This window comes from Thermobia domestica, chromosome 18 (assembly GCF_964235325.1).
Source record: "Thermobia domestica chromosome 18, izTheDome1.hap1.1, whole genome shotgun sequence".
Taxonomy (NCBI): Eukaryota; Metazoa; Arthropoda; class Insecta; order Zygentoma; family Lepismatidae; genus Thermobia; species Thermobia domestica.
Genome location: NC_137471.1, coordinates 37,108,306 through 37,127,542, shown reverse-complemented (window position 1 = coordinate 37,127,542; position 19,237 = coordinate 37,108,306). Strand labels below are relative to the sequence as shown.

At 36.9% G+C, this 19,237-nt stretch overlaps 1 protein-coding gene across 1 annotated transcript; it reads right to left on the bottom strand.

Moving 5' to 3' along the window:
• Positions 1–2,088: 2,088 nt before the first annotated feature.
• Positions 2,089–14,322, bottom strand: LOC145675795 (uncharacterized). The gene is made up of 2 exons (XM_081746497.1): positions 14,272–14,322; positions 2,089–5,580 (listed from the first exon to the last, which is right to left on the bottom strand). The coding sequence occupies exons 1-2, from the start codon at positions 14,279–14,281 to the stop codon at positions 3,431–3,433; spliced, it is 2,160 nt and encodes a 719-aa protein (XP_081602623.1). The 5' UTR covers positions 14,282–14,322; the 3' UTR covers positions 2,089–3,430.
• Between the last annotated feature and the right edge of the window lie 4,915 nt (positions 14,323–19,237).

Sequence of the window (19,237 nt, the reverse complement as noted above, 5' to 3'; positions counted from 1 at the left end):
TGCAGAATTCAAGATGGCTGTCATGATATACACAAAATAATTTAACACAGTTTCTACATCAGTGCCAAATTGTAGCATTTGCTTTTCTTCCGTTTTTGCGTTTCTTTGTTACTGCTCTGTCATGATACTTTCTTCTATTAGATATATATGTCAAACATAGCATACCCTGTCTCAAACAGAAGATGTGTCTAAAATCAGTTCACATTCTCATTTGTAGGAGATCAATGCAAATCAATGCTGTTTTTGCAACAATACCAATTGCAACATTTATTTTTCGTCCGTCCACCCATGTCTTTATTATTGTAATGTCCCAATACTTTTGACTAACTCTGTATAGAGATCCACATTTGTCTTCTCACAGCAAAATTTAATTAATATTTTCCACATTATATTTTCCATGCTAATATGTATGTTTATACTTCGATTCGGGAGTAAAAATGGAATTTTAGAACTAAGATTAAAACCATTAATAGATAAAGTTTCACTGAGCTTTATCACGAGATTACAAACTCAGAAAGACAGGGTTGCAAGCAAACTTTCACGGAGAACCGACTTAAGTGATAGAGTATGCAGAACAAACAACAAAACAAAATCAATATCGCCATTCAAATTTCCTATTTCAAATAACCACTGATATTCTTCTTTCTTTTGGACAAACACTTGTTATTGCCATCTTCTTCCCTGCACTTCGCGGTCGCTTCACTTTCGTGAGTGGATTTTCTTCTGGAAAGATCCAAACTGTAGACTGGCGTTTATTTTCAGGATCAAATTGATAGATCCAAGTCTCATCACCAGTAACAATGTCAGAGACGCGTCGAGAATTGTCTCCATCAAATCTTACAAGCATTTCTTCACAACATTCCACACGCATGCGCTTCTGCTGACGATCAAAGTGTGAGGCACACAACGAATGAAACTTTCCTGACCCAAAGATGATCATGAAGAATTTTTGTTACTGCTGGCGATCCAATGTTCACTATAGATTCAATGTCCTTGAAAGTTGTTCGAGGATTTTCTCGAATGATTTGTTCCACAGTGGCAATGTTTTCATCTGACACAGCTGTTGCCGGACGTCCAGCTCTCTCTTCATCTTTAAGCGATGTCCGGCTCTTCTGAATTCACCAAACCACCGAAAAATTGTAGCACGCTAAGGAGCAAGGTCCCCAAATGTCCCCTGAAAAAGGTCAAGACTTTGTGTCTCGTTCAAACCACTTTTGAAATCGTAAAGGATAATTACCCGAAAATGTTTCCTTTGGAGCTCCATTCTAGACAGCCGAATACTGCTCACATCAACAAACAAGTGAAGGCGATACGGTCACGCCGATAAACGAGGCGAGTTGAAACTTGCTTCGCTTCTTCGCTTTGGATACCACTACCGAACGCAATTGTTGGAATTCAAATAATGTGTCACAACAATGCGTATTTCAAAACTTTCGTAGTGACCCTCGTATCTTACGAAACGTAGGCAATCACAATTTTCTTTTAGGTAGATTACTTTTCTTTTACAGAAATAGAATGATGGAAATGCACTCGTCTCCTAAAAAAAAAGCTTACTTTTTGACTTAGGATCTTTTGAAATTGAGCTCTTCAATTATTAATTCAACATACTGATATTTTGGATTATCGTTATTACGAAAATTCAAGCAAAATACAATGTTGCAAACTTAATAACTTGATAAAAACCAATTCTAGTACCTTGAGCTCTACACAGGGGCGGATCCAGGACGGACTTCTAGGGGGCGGTAGGTTGTAATACTTCTACTTAGAGCTACTTTTAAAGAGCTTCAAACTCTTGGCTGGGGAGGGGCGATCACCCTGATCGCCCCCTGGATCCGCCACTGGCTCTACGCATATAGAAATATTCATCATGAATGCTGAAAATAATTAAGTTTGAAACAAAATAAAATTCTGCTCTAATCCATTTATTTTTAGTACGCTTTTTAATACAATATGTTAACAATATAAAATAATTCATAACGAATTCAATCTTGTAGATAGTTATATCAAGTTTTGTATTTACATTTAAAAAAAATACACAACTTTAATGTACAATATTTACATTTAATATAAACAACAGCAAATAAAAACATAGTATGAATTTCTAATTCTTAACAATTTATATAACATTTACAAAACATATACAGAGTAATTGTAATAAATAGAGTTAATTTGCTCTGAAGTACCTACATAATTTAATTTATCTATAAGTACGATAGATTTACAAGTTATAGATCATTTACTTTGAGTCACCTTCAAATAATTTAACTCTTAAAGTATCTATTATTCACTACACATTGTATTAGTTTTGAATAAGTCAAAGTTTTAAGATTCTTGAATCAGTAAAATTTATTTTGATTCTGTAATTTTTGCTTCTTTGTGATAAAAATTCCTTATGTATGATACACATACATGGGACTATGTATGTCTCATTTTTTTTTAAAGACCAGTTCTTGATATATGTTATGGAAAAGGTATTAAATATACAGTAGAACCCCTCTCGTCCGCCCTCGGCTGGTCCGCCACTCCGGTTGATCCGACTGTGTTCGAGCTGAACTAGTCCCGACTCGTAGGTAAGTCACGAGCCCCATTATCGTTTACTGCCGTCGCGGTATTGTTGTTTACTTGCTGTTACTGCATATCCACTTTAGTGCTCCACCATCTCTTGTATCGTTTCTTTCGCTGTGTGTGTTTTCTGTGTAGTTTTTAGTGCTTATTGTTTTTACTGTAGAGAACAATACAGTCATTTTTGAGTTCAGATATTGTTTATTTTACTATAAAGCCATACTTTTCCATATTTCCTGATAATCCGACCTTTTTTGCGTTCCGACCATACCCGCAGACCCAAAGGTGACGGATTAGAGGAGTTCTACCGTACCTTATGTTTGAGTGGAAATAACATAATTATTTGTACAATTTACGTCATATTAAATTGTTACAGTGCAACCTCTCAAATCCGAATTAATAGGGGCTGAAGCCTGTTCGGATTTTGGGGGGTTCGGATTACCCGGGAAATAATATTACGTACTTATTTCGTCACTGAATTGGCGGTAAAACAACGACTGAGGTTAGACAGGGTCGCCAGTGGTCGAAAGGGCAGTGACCTTGACTGGCGGGTGTACACTCATGTCCAAAATGATTGTCGCATATCTATAACTGTCTTCTTGTAAGAATATAATTAGTATAATTAGATAATGATTTAGAATAAGCATTAAGTCTAAAAATGTTAAAACCTTAAAAAAACTAAATTTGTGTGATTAAATCTATTTTTTTTTTCATTTTCCAGCTGTAGTTTTTTTTTCTCCTGAGAACGTGTTCGGATTTGCCGGGTTTTCGGATTTCCGGGGTTCGGATTTGAGGGGTTGTACTGTATATCCTATTGTGACCGTAAAGTCTATTGCTTTCAGAACCAGTTATTTCTCTTGTCACTTATCTATAAAGATTCACAACGAGCTCTGTGTGGGAAGTTACATACTTGAAGTAGTTTATCGTAATGCAATCCTGGTGGACACTTGTAAGGAGTCTTTTGACCCCAGTTACATCTGTAAAATGAACCACAATCTTTGGGATTGGAGAATTGAAGAGCAAATCCAACATTACCAGATGGACACTCGCTGTCTGATTGTGGTGTGGAATTGGACTTACATTCAACGCAGTTAGCATTTTCTGGCCTGTCACACACTCTTAATTCTGCATTGTATTCTAAACCTGGTGGACATTCCTGAAGGAATGGATAGCCTCCATCACATTTATAAAATGTACTACAATTATTGGGATTTGGAACCTGTACAACATCTCCTGAATTACTATCTTCAGGACACGTAACGGATGGAGGGCAATCATCGTTGAAGGAAACTGAGCACTGAGCTTTTTCTGGCCAATCACAAACCTGTAGTTCTTGATTGAATTGTAAGCCTGCTGGACAATTGATGAGTTTTGGAACACCCCAGCTACAAGCGTAATAGCTTCCACAATCATCAGGGTTTCTTAGAAGAATTGTGTAGCCTTTGTTTTCAGAAGGGCATTTCACAGGCGATTGGGAAACTTGAGGATCTGCGGTTGACGGACTATTTACAGAGCACGGTTTGCAACCAGCTCGGGATGGATAATCACAGACTTGCAAACGAGGATTGAAATGTAAACCAGGAGAACAGACTTGTGCAACAGGTACTCCCCAAACACAAGTGAAAAACTTTGAACAGTCTGTTGGGTTTGGTAGATGCACCGCAAGGCCCCAATTGTAAGGAGGGCAACTTTCTTGCACACAGCTTGGATCACTATCAGATTCGGAGCTTCCATCTTCATTGCTACCACTACTGCTACTGCTACTGCTACTACTACTATTGTCACTACTATTACTACTACTGCTGCTGCTGTCATCCTCTTCACTACCACTAGCATTTTCATTGCTATTTTGTTCATCTTCAGCGCCATTGGAAGACTTCTCACAGCCAGCATCTTCTGGGTAATCACAAACACTCAGTTCGGCATTGAAATGTAATCCATTTGGACAGTGCATCAAAATTGGTCGTCCCCAATCACATTTGTAAAAACTGCCACAATCACGTGGGTTTGGTAGATGGATGGCATCACCCCAGTTGTTCAGTGGGCATTGGAGAGGTTCTGATGAACTGCCTTGGTTATTATTGTTATTATTATGGTTGTTGGCGTTATTGTTATTATTACTTGATTGACACCCAGCAACTTCTGGCCAATCACATACTTGCAACTGAGGATTGAAGTGAAGACCTTCAGGGCACTGGGACAATATGGGACCTCCAGACTCACATTGGTAGAAACTAGAGCAGTCGTCTGGATTGGGAAGGTTTACTGCTGTACCCCAATTGTCAGAGGGACACTCTACAACCGATGAAGGAGACGAGTTCGTTGAAGAACCCTTAGCGTTGCATCTGTTACAAACAGCATTTGATGGTTGATCACACACCTCTAAGTCTGGGTTAAAATACAATCCTGGAGGGCAATACAGAAGAACTGGAACTCCCCAGTCGCATTCGTAGAAAGCAGAACAGTCAGATTCATGTGGTAAGTGTATGGCGTATCCAGGATTGATTGGTGGACATGAGGGAGGATCTATAACTTGGCAACCACGGTTGTCATCCTTTCCTGCACTACACCCAGCTTCATCAGGACGATCACAAACATTTAATGTAGGATTAAAAACTAGATGATCAGGACATCGAAGAAGGACTGCTTCTCCTGAATTACACTCGTAAAATAACGAACAATTTGTAGGATGTGGAAGATAAACTGAATTCACTCCATTTCCTGGAGGACATACAGAGTCCCCTACTTCTTTTGTTTTGATGATACGTATCGGTTTAATAAGTTCTTTGTTACAGGCCTCCTTATCACCTGGAATACATTTGCTTACGTCTTTATCGAAGACAAGACCCGGAGGACATCGCAACAAGTACGGGGTTCCACTATGGCACAAAATGTAATTTTTACAGTCAAAGTGATGAGGTATAAAATATGGCTGATCTCGTTGTTGACAGGTACTCTCTGGGATATTTATGCATTCTGCTGATAGCGTTAGAAGTCCTATTGTTGTAAGTAGATTAACTGAAAAAAAGATTAAAAAGTAAAAAATTACTTAGGAACTATTCCAGAATAACAAGTTTCAATTATTACTATTATTATTAAAACAAATAATCTTATATACAGCATATAAAAATGAATGCTTGTTTGTCCCATATACAAATCTACATCGTTTAAAGAGATTCTAGTCTAGGAGATACTGAAGGCCATTTAGAATTCTTCTTATGCACAATTCAAACAAGATTTGGAAGATAAGAAGGTGATTTAAAATTAATACCAAAAGGAGAGATGCCATTCAAGGCGTTGAACCTTGGTATATAAATTACATATTAAAAGTAATTGAACATGTGTCCAGTTCTTTTCGAAAATTCTGCTTCTAAGTAGAGAGATAAAAGCAGGCATTTCTATAGTTGTTCAGCCGAGAAAACAGCTGAACCATTCAAAATGAAATTTGGAACACAATTAGCACCTGAGTCGAGCTGCTTATTATCATTCCACTTTAATTGAAATTACGTGTTCTAAGGGGGGAGGGCGAGGTTTTGAATATAGTTCTCAAATATTTTTTGTAAACCTTATTCTTCCCGTGAGAGGATCGAGTATATCAGCTACTTATTACTTAAAATTCAAAAGCTTGATTGAAGTCTATTAATGAAAATGAAATGAAACACGAAATCTTTCAGTTTAAGCTTCCATGTTTATGTCTGTTAGGCTAAGGGAGACGATGATTGACATAAATGAATGATAATGGAAGAATTGGTGGAATGAGAAAGTAGAAGAAAACGAAGTTTCCGAGAAAACCCACGGACACGATGTTGTCCGCCACAAACTTACTTGGCCATGGATCGAATTACGACCTCAAGCACCAGAAGTAAGCGCTCTACCACTCAGCTACCGTGCTCTCCCAAAAAAGTTTATTAATATATTGCTTCTTTATTAAATAAACGATTTACACGTTATTTCTCTCGTTATAGATAGCAAAATATCAATAAAGCAAACATTTTCGAGATTTTGTTCAGAGTATTCGATAGCAATCACAAAATGTTTCACCAAGCTTTCATTCCTGTGATTTAACATTATGGAAATGAAATCTTTGAGTTGTACGTCCCACATTTATGACGGTTAGGCTAAAGGAGATGATGATGATGAGAAATGAATGGAATAGTGGAATGAAGAAAGTGGGAGGAAACGAGAGAACCCCGAGAAAACCCACGAGCACGGTGTTTGTCCATCACAAAGTCCACACGGCGTGAGCTGGGATCGAACCAGGGACCCCAAGCACCGGACGTGAACGCTCTACCACTGAGCCACCGCGTACCCCATTAACTTTCCGGAGTTTAGTGTTGGCCATATTGGATTTTACATGATGCCATATGCTCAATGTTGCTGTTAATATTATATGTTAAATTTATATCGACATTTTATTCTAACCCACTAAGACATGTAGGAACATGACAGAATATCAGTGAGTGAAGATGTGCGAGTAAATACAGATTATCATCAAATAGTATCATGCGATTTGGACTCATGGTGGAGTGAAGAAATTTTATATACACATTCAAACAAGAAGACGCAAGCTAGTTGAAGCATTCTTCTGTTGCAATCAGAAGGTCCCGGGTTCGAATTTTCATCCTTACTGATTCTTTTCTGAAAGTTTTAACTGTTTTCGCCAAAAGAAGGATCGGGTGGCACTTTTGAATATAGACCCTGGTCAAGTGTAAATTAGCCATGGGAGCTGCATGTTGACCTTTGCTAAATAAATAGTTTATATATACATCAATACTATTTTGTTTTATCTTAATGTCTCACAATTATGCACCGAGTGGGAGATGAGGGTGATGATAATGATGGAATATTAAAGTCGGAAGAAACGGAAGAGCTCCGACGTTGTTTGAAATCAATGCTTGATATATATATATATATATATATATATATATATATATATATATATATATATATATATATATATATATATATATATATATATATATATATTTGCCTGTCTGCAGTTGACGTAACAGGTGAACCTAATGACTAATAGAATCTAAGTTTCATGGAAATATATTGAAGTCCGAAACAATAACAAGTGAGTTTCGTTACACGTCTTGAAACTACGGCACACGAGTTTTAAGAACTCTTCATACCTGCATTTTTAAGTGTTTTTCTCTACTATCTGTATATTTCCTACCTAAAACATAATTTTAAAAAAATAATCTTAACGGACCTATGTAATAAAACCATCTTTTATGTTTTAGCACAAAGGCTGTATGGAGAACTATTTTTGTATTTCCTTTGAACTGGAATGTGAATGGTTTAACTTCTCTGGTTTCTTCTTTCTTCTTCTAGTCTTCATTACCTGTTCAAAATGAATCTGCATAATTTTAAGACTAACTAACTAACTCTATGGCCTGTGGAACCAGGAGTTTCAATGCCGTATTCACAAAAACTCTCCATTGATTTCTGTCCTTAGCCAACTGGATCCAGTTTCTACTTTGTATTCTTATTTCTGCGAGATCCATCTTAATATTGCCCTCTTATCTACGCCTATATCTTCCTAGTGGTCGTTTTCCGATTGGATTTCCAGTTAAAACTTTGAAAGCATTCTTACTTTCTTCCATTCTGGCTACATAACCTGTCCACCTGAGCCTCCTGGACTTGATGACCCTAACAATGTTTGGTAAACCGTATAAATTATGCAGTTTCTCTTTATGAAGTTTCCGAAATTACCCATTCCCGTTCCTCGTGGGACTGAATATTCGTCCCAGGATTTTATTCTCAGATTCTTTCAGTCTATGTTCTTCCCTCAGAGTAAGCGACCATGTTTCGCAACCATACAGGACAACAGGCATGATTATCGTTTTATATATTTTGAACTTCAAATTCCTCGACAGAATTCGCGACGACAAGAGAGTTTTGAACTGAATAATAACACAAATTCCCTGCTTTCAGTTGACACTTAATTTCTTCGTGTTTAAAGTTTCGGTCTGTTAACATTGATCTTAGATATTTCAAATTTTTTACTTTATCGAAAGTATTATTTGATATTTTGACGCGTCCATAATTTGCAGCATTACAAATCCCGGTGAACTACCATGTATTTAGTTTTCTCTGCATTTACCTCTAAACCCATGTCCCAGCAAGCGTTTAATAAGATCTCTGCATTTCTTTCTATTGTTCTGCTATCATCCTCTATTAAATTTACATCACAAGCATATGCCATAACCTGATGAATACCGTTCAACTGTTGGTCCAGGTTGCTGTCTTTGATTTTCCTTATAGCGTTGTATTTAAGGCTACTTCAGTTAAATTTGATTTATACCATAACATTTAATTTTAACGGAGTAAAGATACTTTAAACTCGATTTGAACAAGGTGTACGGGGTCCCGGGTTCGATTCCCGGTGGGGGAGTTTGGAATTTTAATTCTCATTCCCGGCGGGAGCTCATGTGGTTCGGATTCCACGTTAATCAGTAGGTCCACGTCTCATATAGCCTCGCTGCTGAAAGGGACGCTAAATTAAAATCAACAACTCAACTCGATTGGAACAAGAAAGGAGTAAAATTTCACCGTCAAAATCTCTCTTCTTCTCAAAACAAACAAAATAATAACTCTCAATAATAATAATGCATATTTTATAGCTTCATCTGGAATCAAAGTTACGTGTGCTGCTATCGAAGCTGATAGCTAAGGTTTCTGAGCCAGACCTAGTGCTACTGAAGTAACACAGATTATAATGCTAATTTGCTTTGAGGTTTGCAGACTTCAGAAGTTAAATAAATTACTTACTTTGTATCATAAGTAATTTATTACCAGCAATTAAGAATATTACCAGCAATTAAACGGGTTGAATTTGTTACTGACAGACTTTCTTTTATTACTCTTAAGGGACGGTGGTGTGATATTATTGTTTTAAATGTACATGCTCCAACTGAAGATAAGGGTGACGATATAAAAGATAGTTTTTACGAAGAAGTGGAACGGATATTTGACCAACTCCCGCGATACCATATGAAGATTCTATTAGGGGATTTCAATGCGAAGGTAGGACGAGAGGATATTTTCAAACCGATTATAGGGAACGAAAGTTTGCATAAGGAAAGTAATGACAACGGTGTTAGACTCGTGAACTTTGCAACATCCAAAAACCTAATCGTGAAGAGTACAAAATTCCCACATCGCGACGTTCATAAATACACTTGGACATCACCAGACGGAAAAACACATAATCAAATTGATCACGTTTTAGTAGATAGAAGAAGACAATCTAGCATAATTGACGTCCGGTCGTTTAGAGGGACTGATTGTGACACTGATCACTACCTGGTAGTAGCGATAATACGGGAGAGATTATCGTTGAATAAAGGTAATATTCAATGTCTGAAAACGGAGAGATTTAATTTGAAGAAATTAGAAGAGAGCCAGGTAAGAGAGGAATACCAGATTGAAGTTTCGAATAGATTCTCGGTCTTAGAAGACTCGGAGTGCACTAGTGTTGAGGATACTTGGATTGAAATTAGAGATAGCATTAAAAGTTCAGCAACAGAAAAATTGGGACACGCGGAAATACGTAGGAACAAACCATGGTTCGACCAAGAATGCATTAAACTAGCAGAGAAGAGAAAACAGGCAAAATTACGGTGGCTACAAAATCCGAATGAAATAACTACACAAAATTTCGCAGATATCAGGCGGGAAACTTCCAAAACTTTTAGAACAAAGAAACGGGATTTTTTGAAAGCTAAAATTAAGGAACTTGAAGATAATAGTAAAAATAAAAATATTCGGGACATGTATAAGGGGATCAGCGAATTTAAGAAATGCTATCAACCTCGTGCTTATATATTAAAGAAATCTGACGGAACAGTTCTCACTGATACGGATAGCATCTTAAATAGATGGAAAGATTTCTTTGACGATTTGCTGAACACGCAGCCAAAAACTAATATGCGTGGAGAAAAGGAGATACACACCGCAGAACCGTATATTCCAGAACCCAATCGAATAGAAGTGGAAGCCTCTATAAAGAAATTAAAGAAACACAAATCTCCGGGTGTAGATGAAATTCCGGCTGAGTTAATTTTAGCTGGAGGCGAAAAATTGTGGAACAAGATACACAAACTCATTCTCCTTATCTGGAACAAGGAAGAATTGCCACAAGAGTGGAAAGAGTCAATCATTGTTCCGATTCACAAGAAGGGCGACAAAACTGACTGTAATAATTATCGAGGCATTTCTCTTCTGTCAACATCCTATAAAATCCTTTCAAATATTTTGTTAGCAAGATTGACCCCATACGCAGATGAAATTATTGGAGATTATCAGTGCGGATTTAGACGAAATCGATCAACTATCGACCAAATATTTATCATTCGCCAAATACTCGAAAAGAAGTGGGAATACAATACCCCGGTACATCAACTATTTATTGATTTTAGAAAGGCTTACGACTCGGTTAGGAGAGAAATATTATACAACGCTCTTACAGAACTTGGAATACCGAGAAAGCTAATTAGATTAATTAAGATATGTTTAAGTGAATCCCAAAGTAAAGTCCGGGTAGGAACATTTTTGTCCACGAGCTTCCACGTCGAAAATGGCCTGAAACAAGGAGATGCGTTGTCGCCATTATTATTTAACTTTGTGCTGGAATACGCCATAAGGAAAATCAAAGATAGCAACCAGGGCCTAGAGTTGAACGGCATTCACCAGGTTATGGCATATGCTGATGATGTAAATTTAATAGGGGAGGATAGGAGAACAGTAGAAATAAATGCAGAGGTCTTATTAAACGCTTGCAGGGACATGGGTTTAGAAGTAAATGCAGAGAAAACTAAATACATGGAAGTGCGTCGGGACCGTAATACGGCAAATTGTGGAGGCGTTAAAATATTAAATAATGCTTTTGATAAAGTGGATACTTTCAAATATTTAGGATCAATATTAACAGACGAAAATCATATTCACGAAGAAATTAAATGTCGACTAAAAGCAGGGAATTCGTGTTACTACTCGGTTCAAAATCTCTTGTCGTAGCGAATTCTGTCGAGGAATTTGAAGCTTAAAATATATAAAACGATAATCATGCCTGTTGTTCTGTATGGTTGCGAAACATGGTCGCTTACTCTGAGGGAAGAACATAGACTGAAAGTATTTGAGAACAGGATCCTGAGAAGAATATTCGGACCCAAGAGGAACGAGAATGGGGAATGGCGGAAGCTTCATAACGAGAAACTACATAGTTTATACGGTTTACCCAACATTGTTAGGGTCGTCAAGTCTAGGAGGCTTATGTGGGCAGGTCATGTAGCTAGAATGGAAGAAAGTAGAAACGCTTTCAAAGTCTTGACTGGAAGACCCATAGGAAAGCGACCATTAGGAAGACCTAGGCGCAGATGGGAGGATAATATTAAGATGGATCTCGCAGAGATAGGAATACAAAGTAGAAACTGGATGCAATTAGCTAAGGATAGAAGTCAGTGGAGAGGTTTTGTGAACGCGGCACTGAACCTCCGGGTTTCATAGGCCATAGAGTTAGTTAGTTAGTTTAGTATCATAAGATTCATACGTATATACATAATAAGTTAATATAGAAATGGACACATTTAAAATATACACTATGTACTATACGTAAAGGTATTTGTAAGTAAAGATTAACTGAAATCAGAGTTGATTTTAATCAGATTGGACATCTATAACTATAGAAGGTAATAGAAAGAAATGAAAAATAAAATGAAATCTTTAAGTTTAACGTCCCACGGTTATGCCGGTTAGGTTAAAGGAGACGGTGATAATGAGAAATGAGTGAAATGGTGGAATGAAAAAAGTGGGAGAACTCCGAGAAACCCACGAGCACGGTGTTTGTCCACCACAAAGTTCACACAGCGCGAGCTGGGATCGAACCAGCGACCCCAAATACCGGAGGTGAACGCTCTACCACTGAGCCACCGCGCCCCGAGGTAACAGAAAGAGTCTGTGTCCGCTTTGGAGAGCATTAAGATTCACAAAATTATTAAGATTTATTTTATATAATAAAGAGAACACAAGAAAACATCTGAGTAATGTTTCCCCACTAGCTCCTCTCCTCTTGGGGGCGGAAATTTGGTGCAATAATTACTTTATTTTAAATTATTTAACGTCCCACGGTTATGCCCTGTAGGCGAAAGGGGAATAGTAATTAATGAAATGAATGATTAGGAGAGAATTAGTGGAATGGAAAGGTCAGAGAAATGGAAGAAAGTCGAAAAAAGCCATGGACATAATGCTATCTACCATAATCTCACATGGTCGGGTGTCGATCCAGGACCCCGCACACAAAAGGTAAGCATTCTAGAACTTAACCACAGTGTTTCCCACAATACATATTAAATTGAAGAACAGCAAAATGAGCAGAAAGGGAACCACAGAACCAAGTGTTAGCTCAGCCAACCTAATTTAACACATTAGCGTATGTGCCCTTGGCGTGGGAGATTTGAGTTTGATTCCCGGCGGGAGCTCATGTGGTTTGGATTCCACATTAATCAGAAGGGCCACGTCTTATACAGCCTCGCTGCTGTAATGGACGCTAAACTGAAGTCAACTAATTTAACACAACCAAAGTTAACGTGTTTTTAGACTCTATTTTTTCGCTTGTAGAGTCCTAAAAAATCCGAAGTGTATTTACCGTATATACTTCAATCTAAGACGCACCTCCATTTCTAAACTTCATAAGTTGTGCTAATTTTTTGTATTGATTTAAAGACGCATCCTGGATATTCAGTGAAGCAACTCAGAATTTAACAGTACAAATTACATCATACGGGTTTATTTGTCCAAATTAAACATTTAAATGTCAAGATTAAAACGAGAACAAAGGTACTATCTCACAAGTGTGACATCAGTCAGTGACGTCACGGTCATAAGCACACAGACATTCTGTATGTGTTCCGAGAAAAATGAGCAGCGGCACACACTTTAGTCAACCCCATTGCTGGAGTGGTTTTGTATGCGATTCCAAGACGCATCCCCCATATATACCTGAAATTGTGACAGAAAAAGTGCGCCTTAGATTCGAGTATATACGGTAATGGAAATCCGAAAGTTGATCTGAACAACATAGGGTACTAAACAGCGTGACAAACATCTTGGCATTTGAAGGCGGCGCTCCAAGTTCCCTTTAAATGCTGCTAGCAAATGAGAGGCCAGCGGTATTGTCACATTTATTTTGTACACATCCACGTCTATCCCCTGGCACCTGATCGCACTGTAGTTCGTCTGCTTAGCCATAGCCACACCCTTTTAACACTCGGCAACGTCGCGTCAGAGCTTGCGTTTTATTCGTTTAGCTGAAATGCCAAGGTGTTTTTCACAGGTCTTAATAATGTTTCATAAAGAAACGACCAAAAATTCTCAAAATTGCATTCTTTGAAGTTCAAGTTGTACAAGGCGTGAAAGTTATACGGCATCAAAGTTATACGAGAAGTGAACCTAGAAATTTATATAGGATCCGAAGCACATGAGAACAACCACCGAAATTGGAACTCAAATCACCCACATCCATACCCAAACAGAAGACGAAAAGCAATTTGGTTATGAAGGAGTCCCATTTCAAAGGAACGAAAAGTCTTATTTTTTCCTTTGGTGAATCCGCTAAAGTAAACCTGCACGAAGACTAATGTAAGTAATGAAGAAATGGAAAATATTATTGTCCACTTATTGAACTGTCATTAATGAAATACTTACTTGTCTGCATGGCTACTTGCAATGTAGTTTACTATCCTGCTGAAACGTATACTTTGTTAAACCCTAAGTCTTACGAATCTTTTATATACAATTATTTTGAGGAGGAAGTGCTATCTCAAGTACTTATTAATTGCTTTTTTTTTCTGTTTTGGGTAATTCTAAACATTCATCAACAGTTTTATCAGTAAACTCTGTACCATACCTTTCTTAGATTGTATATTTTTTTCTGTACGTCGTATCGACATTGTTGTACCTTCTGTCGAAGTTACAGATTTCTAGGTAAAAATATAGAATGTTTTTCTTATCTAATGACCTTGAATTCTATCAACAGATAATCGAAATCAACAGGGGTGGAACAAAAAAAGAAAGGTGTGTATTTGCGTGTAAAGGTGGCATTTTATCACGCAAATTAATTAGTCTCATGGTCAAGTAAACGTTAATCCGCTAATGCATTTTTGTTCTCTGAAATCCCAGGTCAAGCTTGAGATAGTACGATTTCATTGTCAACTGACGATACACGCAATTCAGATACTTACATCGTATTTACACAGTAAAACGTCTCTCTTGTACTGCATATGATGCTGCAAGTCTAATTGGACAATAGAGTACGGTGTTGTTGCGTGGAAGTTTTCATTCTATTTTAAAATTGTAAAATGTAAACTGTTCACAATGTTTGTTTTCATACGTTTTTGCATTTTTAAAGAAAGTACGGGAGAAGCCTTAAAAATGCATTGGCGGCTGCCGCATGTATCACCATCTTGTCCATTTTTGAATACAGCAGAGCGTCGATTATCCGAAGTAATTGGGGGACATGGGTGTTCGGAAAACTGGTTTGTTCGGATAATCGAACTGTACTCTACTGTACTTCTACAGCCAGTGCCAAACCGACAGAAGTGTGCTGATTGTTGAAACACAGCGACTGGCGGCTTGGCCGGTCAGCAGCGCCTTATGAAGCCCCCATTAGAAGGAATGTTTCTCCAGCGGTGGCTCAATGCGGCGACTACTGTGTGAAACTTGGTTTGGGAGTGAGGGGGATGATGGACGGTAGGGTGGGAGAGTAACAGGTCCGAGCGAGTACACAGTTCGGTTAAGCGATCGTTCGGTTGACCGACGTTCGGATAATCGACGCTCTACTGTATTTTACTTTTATTTTTACATGCTTTTCTTTAATTCACAGTTTCAACGTATCCTGAAGGCTTGCAATTAAAAAAAATAGTTTAGCATCTCTTTCAGCAGAGAGGCTATATGAGACATGAACCTACAGCTTAATGTGGGATTCGAACCATATGAGGTCTATCGGAAATCGAACCCAAATCTTGCACGCTAAATGCGCGTACGCTAACTGCTTAGCCTCGAGGGAGTTCTATTTCAAGTCTTGCAACTCTTACATAACACTTATTCCGACATTATACGAGGACGAAGTTTTGTATAGCAACCTAAGTCGGACGAGAAAACAATTTAATTATTAAGCTTACTTTCATACATATATATACTAACGTCAATTACTCTCTTGCCTGAGTTAAAATTTTAAAAAAAATAGTAATATGCACCGTTACTCCGTTACTTTTTACTAATACCGAAGCTCTCTCAGATATCGGTCATTTTCGATTATTTATACAGGGTGTTTCAAAACAACACCGACAACATGTGGGAGGTGATTCCTGTCACCAAGATAAGACAAAAAGTATAGACCAACCTGGGTGCACAAATGCTTCCTTTCGGAGTTATACGCTGCCGAAAACTGGGGGAAAAAAGAATTTTGAAGGACCATAGCTTCAAAACAATAAGATCTACCATAGTCGGGTGAAGACTTCACTTAGGAACTCATATGTGGACTATCCAAAAATACATGTTTCAGAATCCTAACGTACTCATACAACAATTTTTGGAGAGGCAATTTGGCTACGGGCATATAATTTGAAGTACTCACTAAGTGCCTGTGTAAAATTTGTTGCGGAAGTACAACAGGATTCTGAAACATGGATATTTGGACAGGGCACATAGTAGTTCCTAAGTGAAGTCTTGACCTGACTACGATAGGTCCCATAGGTTTGGAGTTATGGACCTTTAAAAGTTCATTTTTACGGGTTTTCGGCAGCCTATAACTCCAAAAGGAAGCATTTGTGCACCCAGGATGGTCTATACTTTTCGTCTTATCTTGGTGTCAGCAATTACCTGCCAAACGTTGTCGGTGTTGTTTTGAAACACCCTATATATATATATATATATATATATATATATATATATATATATATATATATATATATATATATATATATATATATATATATATATATATATATATATATATATCCCTTCTCTTTCTTCCCAAGTTTCGGAGCTGAACTTGGATTTAAACGGCATCGGATGAGTGACTGTCCATCTCAGCGACCCCGAAAACAATGGATTCGACAGTAATATCCGTCATTTTCGATCATTTTTATATATCTGCTCCTCCTTTCCCTTAAGTTTCACCTTCAAAGTGAAATGATAAAAACTATTCCAGACTCGAACCTCATCTATGTTGAAAATTTGATCGAGATCGGTCGGGTAGTTCAGGACTTATTGAGTCACAAACATAGACACTTTCATTTTTATATATCCAATTTCAATTTTCGTATATAGATAGAAAACTATTGTTTAAATAAAATGCTATTTTTTTGCATGACTCAAAAGGAAAGCATGGGGAGCCCTCTCATATGTATCTAGGTAATAGATTTCTAGTAATTATGTGATAGCGCTTCTCATGCTTCTTTAAAGTTGTGCTTAAATTTTAAAAAAGAAAAACTAATTTTCTGAGATAACCATTTTATTTTACTTTCTAATACTATTTGTTTAATTTTCTTTATTAAATGTTTCTTTTCAAAAATATTTATTTTGTTTCTTTTAAATTTTCCGTGCAATTTATTTTATTTTTTTAAGTTATGTTTCTTAAAAGAACATTTTTTTTTAAAAAAAGTACTTTTTATTTCAAATCTGGTACGAAAAATCGTCAAAAATGTAAAGGTTTTCTTCGAACTTGTGAATGTTAAGCCCTGTATGCAAGAGTATAGCTGCTTGTATACCAAAAGACTGATATAGGTCTTTAGATTAGAAGAAAATATTTAATTCAATATATATATATATATATATATATATATATATATATATATATATATATATATATATATATATATATATATATATATATATATATTATTGTCCACTGTGAAGTAACAGTGTCACATGTACACCTCGTGAAAGAATTTGGCTTGTATGGAGTAATATTTTGTCAATTCTTATTGAAACCGGAAGGAATAGTAGATTTATACCACTTCGGGTTTTAGTAAGGAGATTAGATTGGAGTCGGAAAAATATATTCTTAAGACACTTTAATTGATTGCAGTACACTGCTTCTCGTTACCGTTTTCACTTTATAGCGATCAACATTAAAGCATACCGTTGAGCAGTGACACTGCATCAAACATGAACCTACATCTTAACGTGGGGTCCGAACCATATGAGCTCCCGCCGAGAATCGAAATCGGGTCTCCGACGTCCAAGACACATACGCTAAATATTGCAAACTTCGATATATATATATGACGTAGGAAAGAGAGGTTTTAAAAATTAAATATTGATTACCTTGAAACGGAGGGGAAACTAGTTGATTTTTGTCTATCGATTTGCATGATAGTAAACAAATATACTGCTTCCGGATGTGACAAAACTATATTTTGAGGTCTTTAGGAAAACAATTTAAGACCGAATTCGAGAAAATTCCCTTCTGTGAATCTAACAACAATTCTTACGAAATTTAAAACAATTTAAGACCGAATTCGAGAAAATTCCCTTCTGTGAATCTAACTACAATTCTTACGAAATTTGCTGAATGTACCATTTCCGGTTTCGAGAAAGGAATTTGGCTAGATCTCGGCAAAGCTTGAGAAAATACATTTATAAAAATTCATTTTAAGGTAGGATAGGTGGCAATTTTGATTCACAATTTCCACGAAACACAGAAAATCTTCCATCGTCGGGTTTCCGCAACGAAACAAAACAAATAAAACAGCACTTTTGTTTAAGGTATCTTCTTCTCCTTCTTCTTCTTCTTTTTTTTAAAAGTCTTGTGTTATAGTTAAAAATCATATTTAGCTATTGACCTAGTAAGAGATGTTTATAGCAACAGAGATCTATAAGTGATATGATCCTATCTTTCTAACCGTTAATATGGCTCCCTTCCTGTATCTATCACAACTTTTTTTTTAAGGTGCTCTTCCAATATTTGCATCACGTCCTTTCCATACTGCGTTTTCAACATGTGCATCCTTTCTATGGTGTCCTTCCAATACCTGCACCACGTCCTTTTCATACGTCGTTTTCAATATATGCATCCTTTTTATGGTGCCTCCGAAATTTCACTTCCCATCGTTCTTTTCAAGCCACTCTCCCAGCATCCATACTTGTGTCCTTTTCATGGAGTATTCCACCACAGGGTATCTATCATTTCCATGTATGAGAAAACGATTTGATTAAGTCTTGAAGTTGGGAGAGGAAGAATTTTTGTAAGCTTTTTTTTTTTTATTGAATATTAGTGAATTTGAAATTTCGTCAGTGAGTATCCTAAAACCGAAAGAATGTTTATAATACTATCCTTCTAATGTAAGTTCTTCCGTACAAGAAAAAAAAAACACACTTCTATTAGTGTACTTACATTTTTTATTTATTCATTAGAAAGCAATATATATATCTATCTGCGTTCAAAGTCAAGAGAAGTCAATTTAATATCTTTCTTGGTTGCTAAGATTCAAGAAAACCACTTCAGTTATCTATGTTGGTTGCTAAGGAAAGTAACGTTTACAGTATGAGTGTTAGATTTATAGCTACGATCTTGACGAGACTGCTTAGGACTCAGGACTTAGGGAAAAAAGGAACAAGAGACGAACTGATTAGCTTTTCTTATTAGATATCTGATTAGATATAAAAG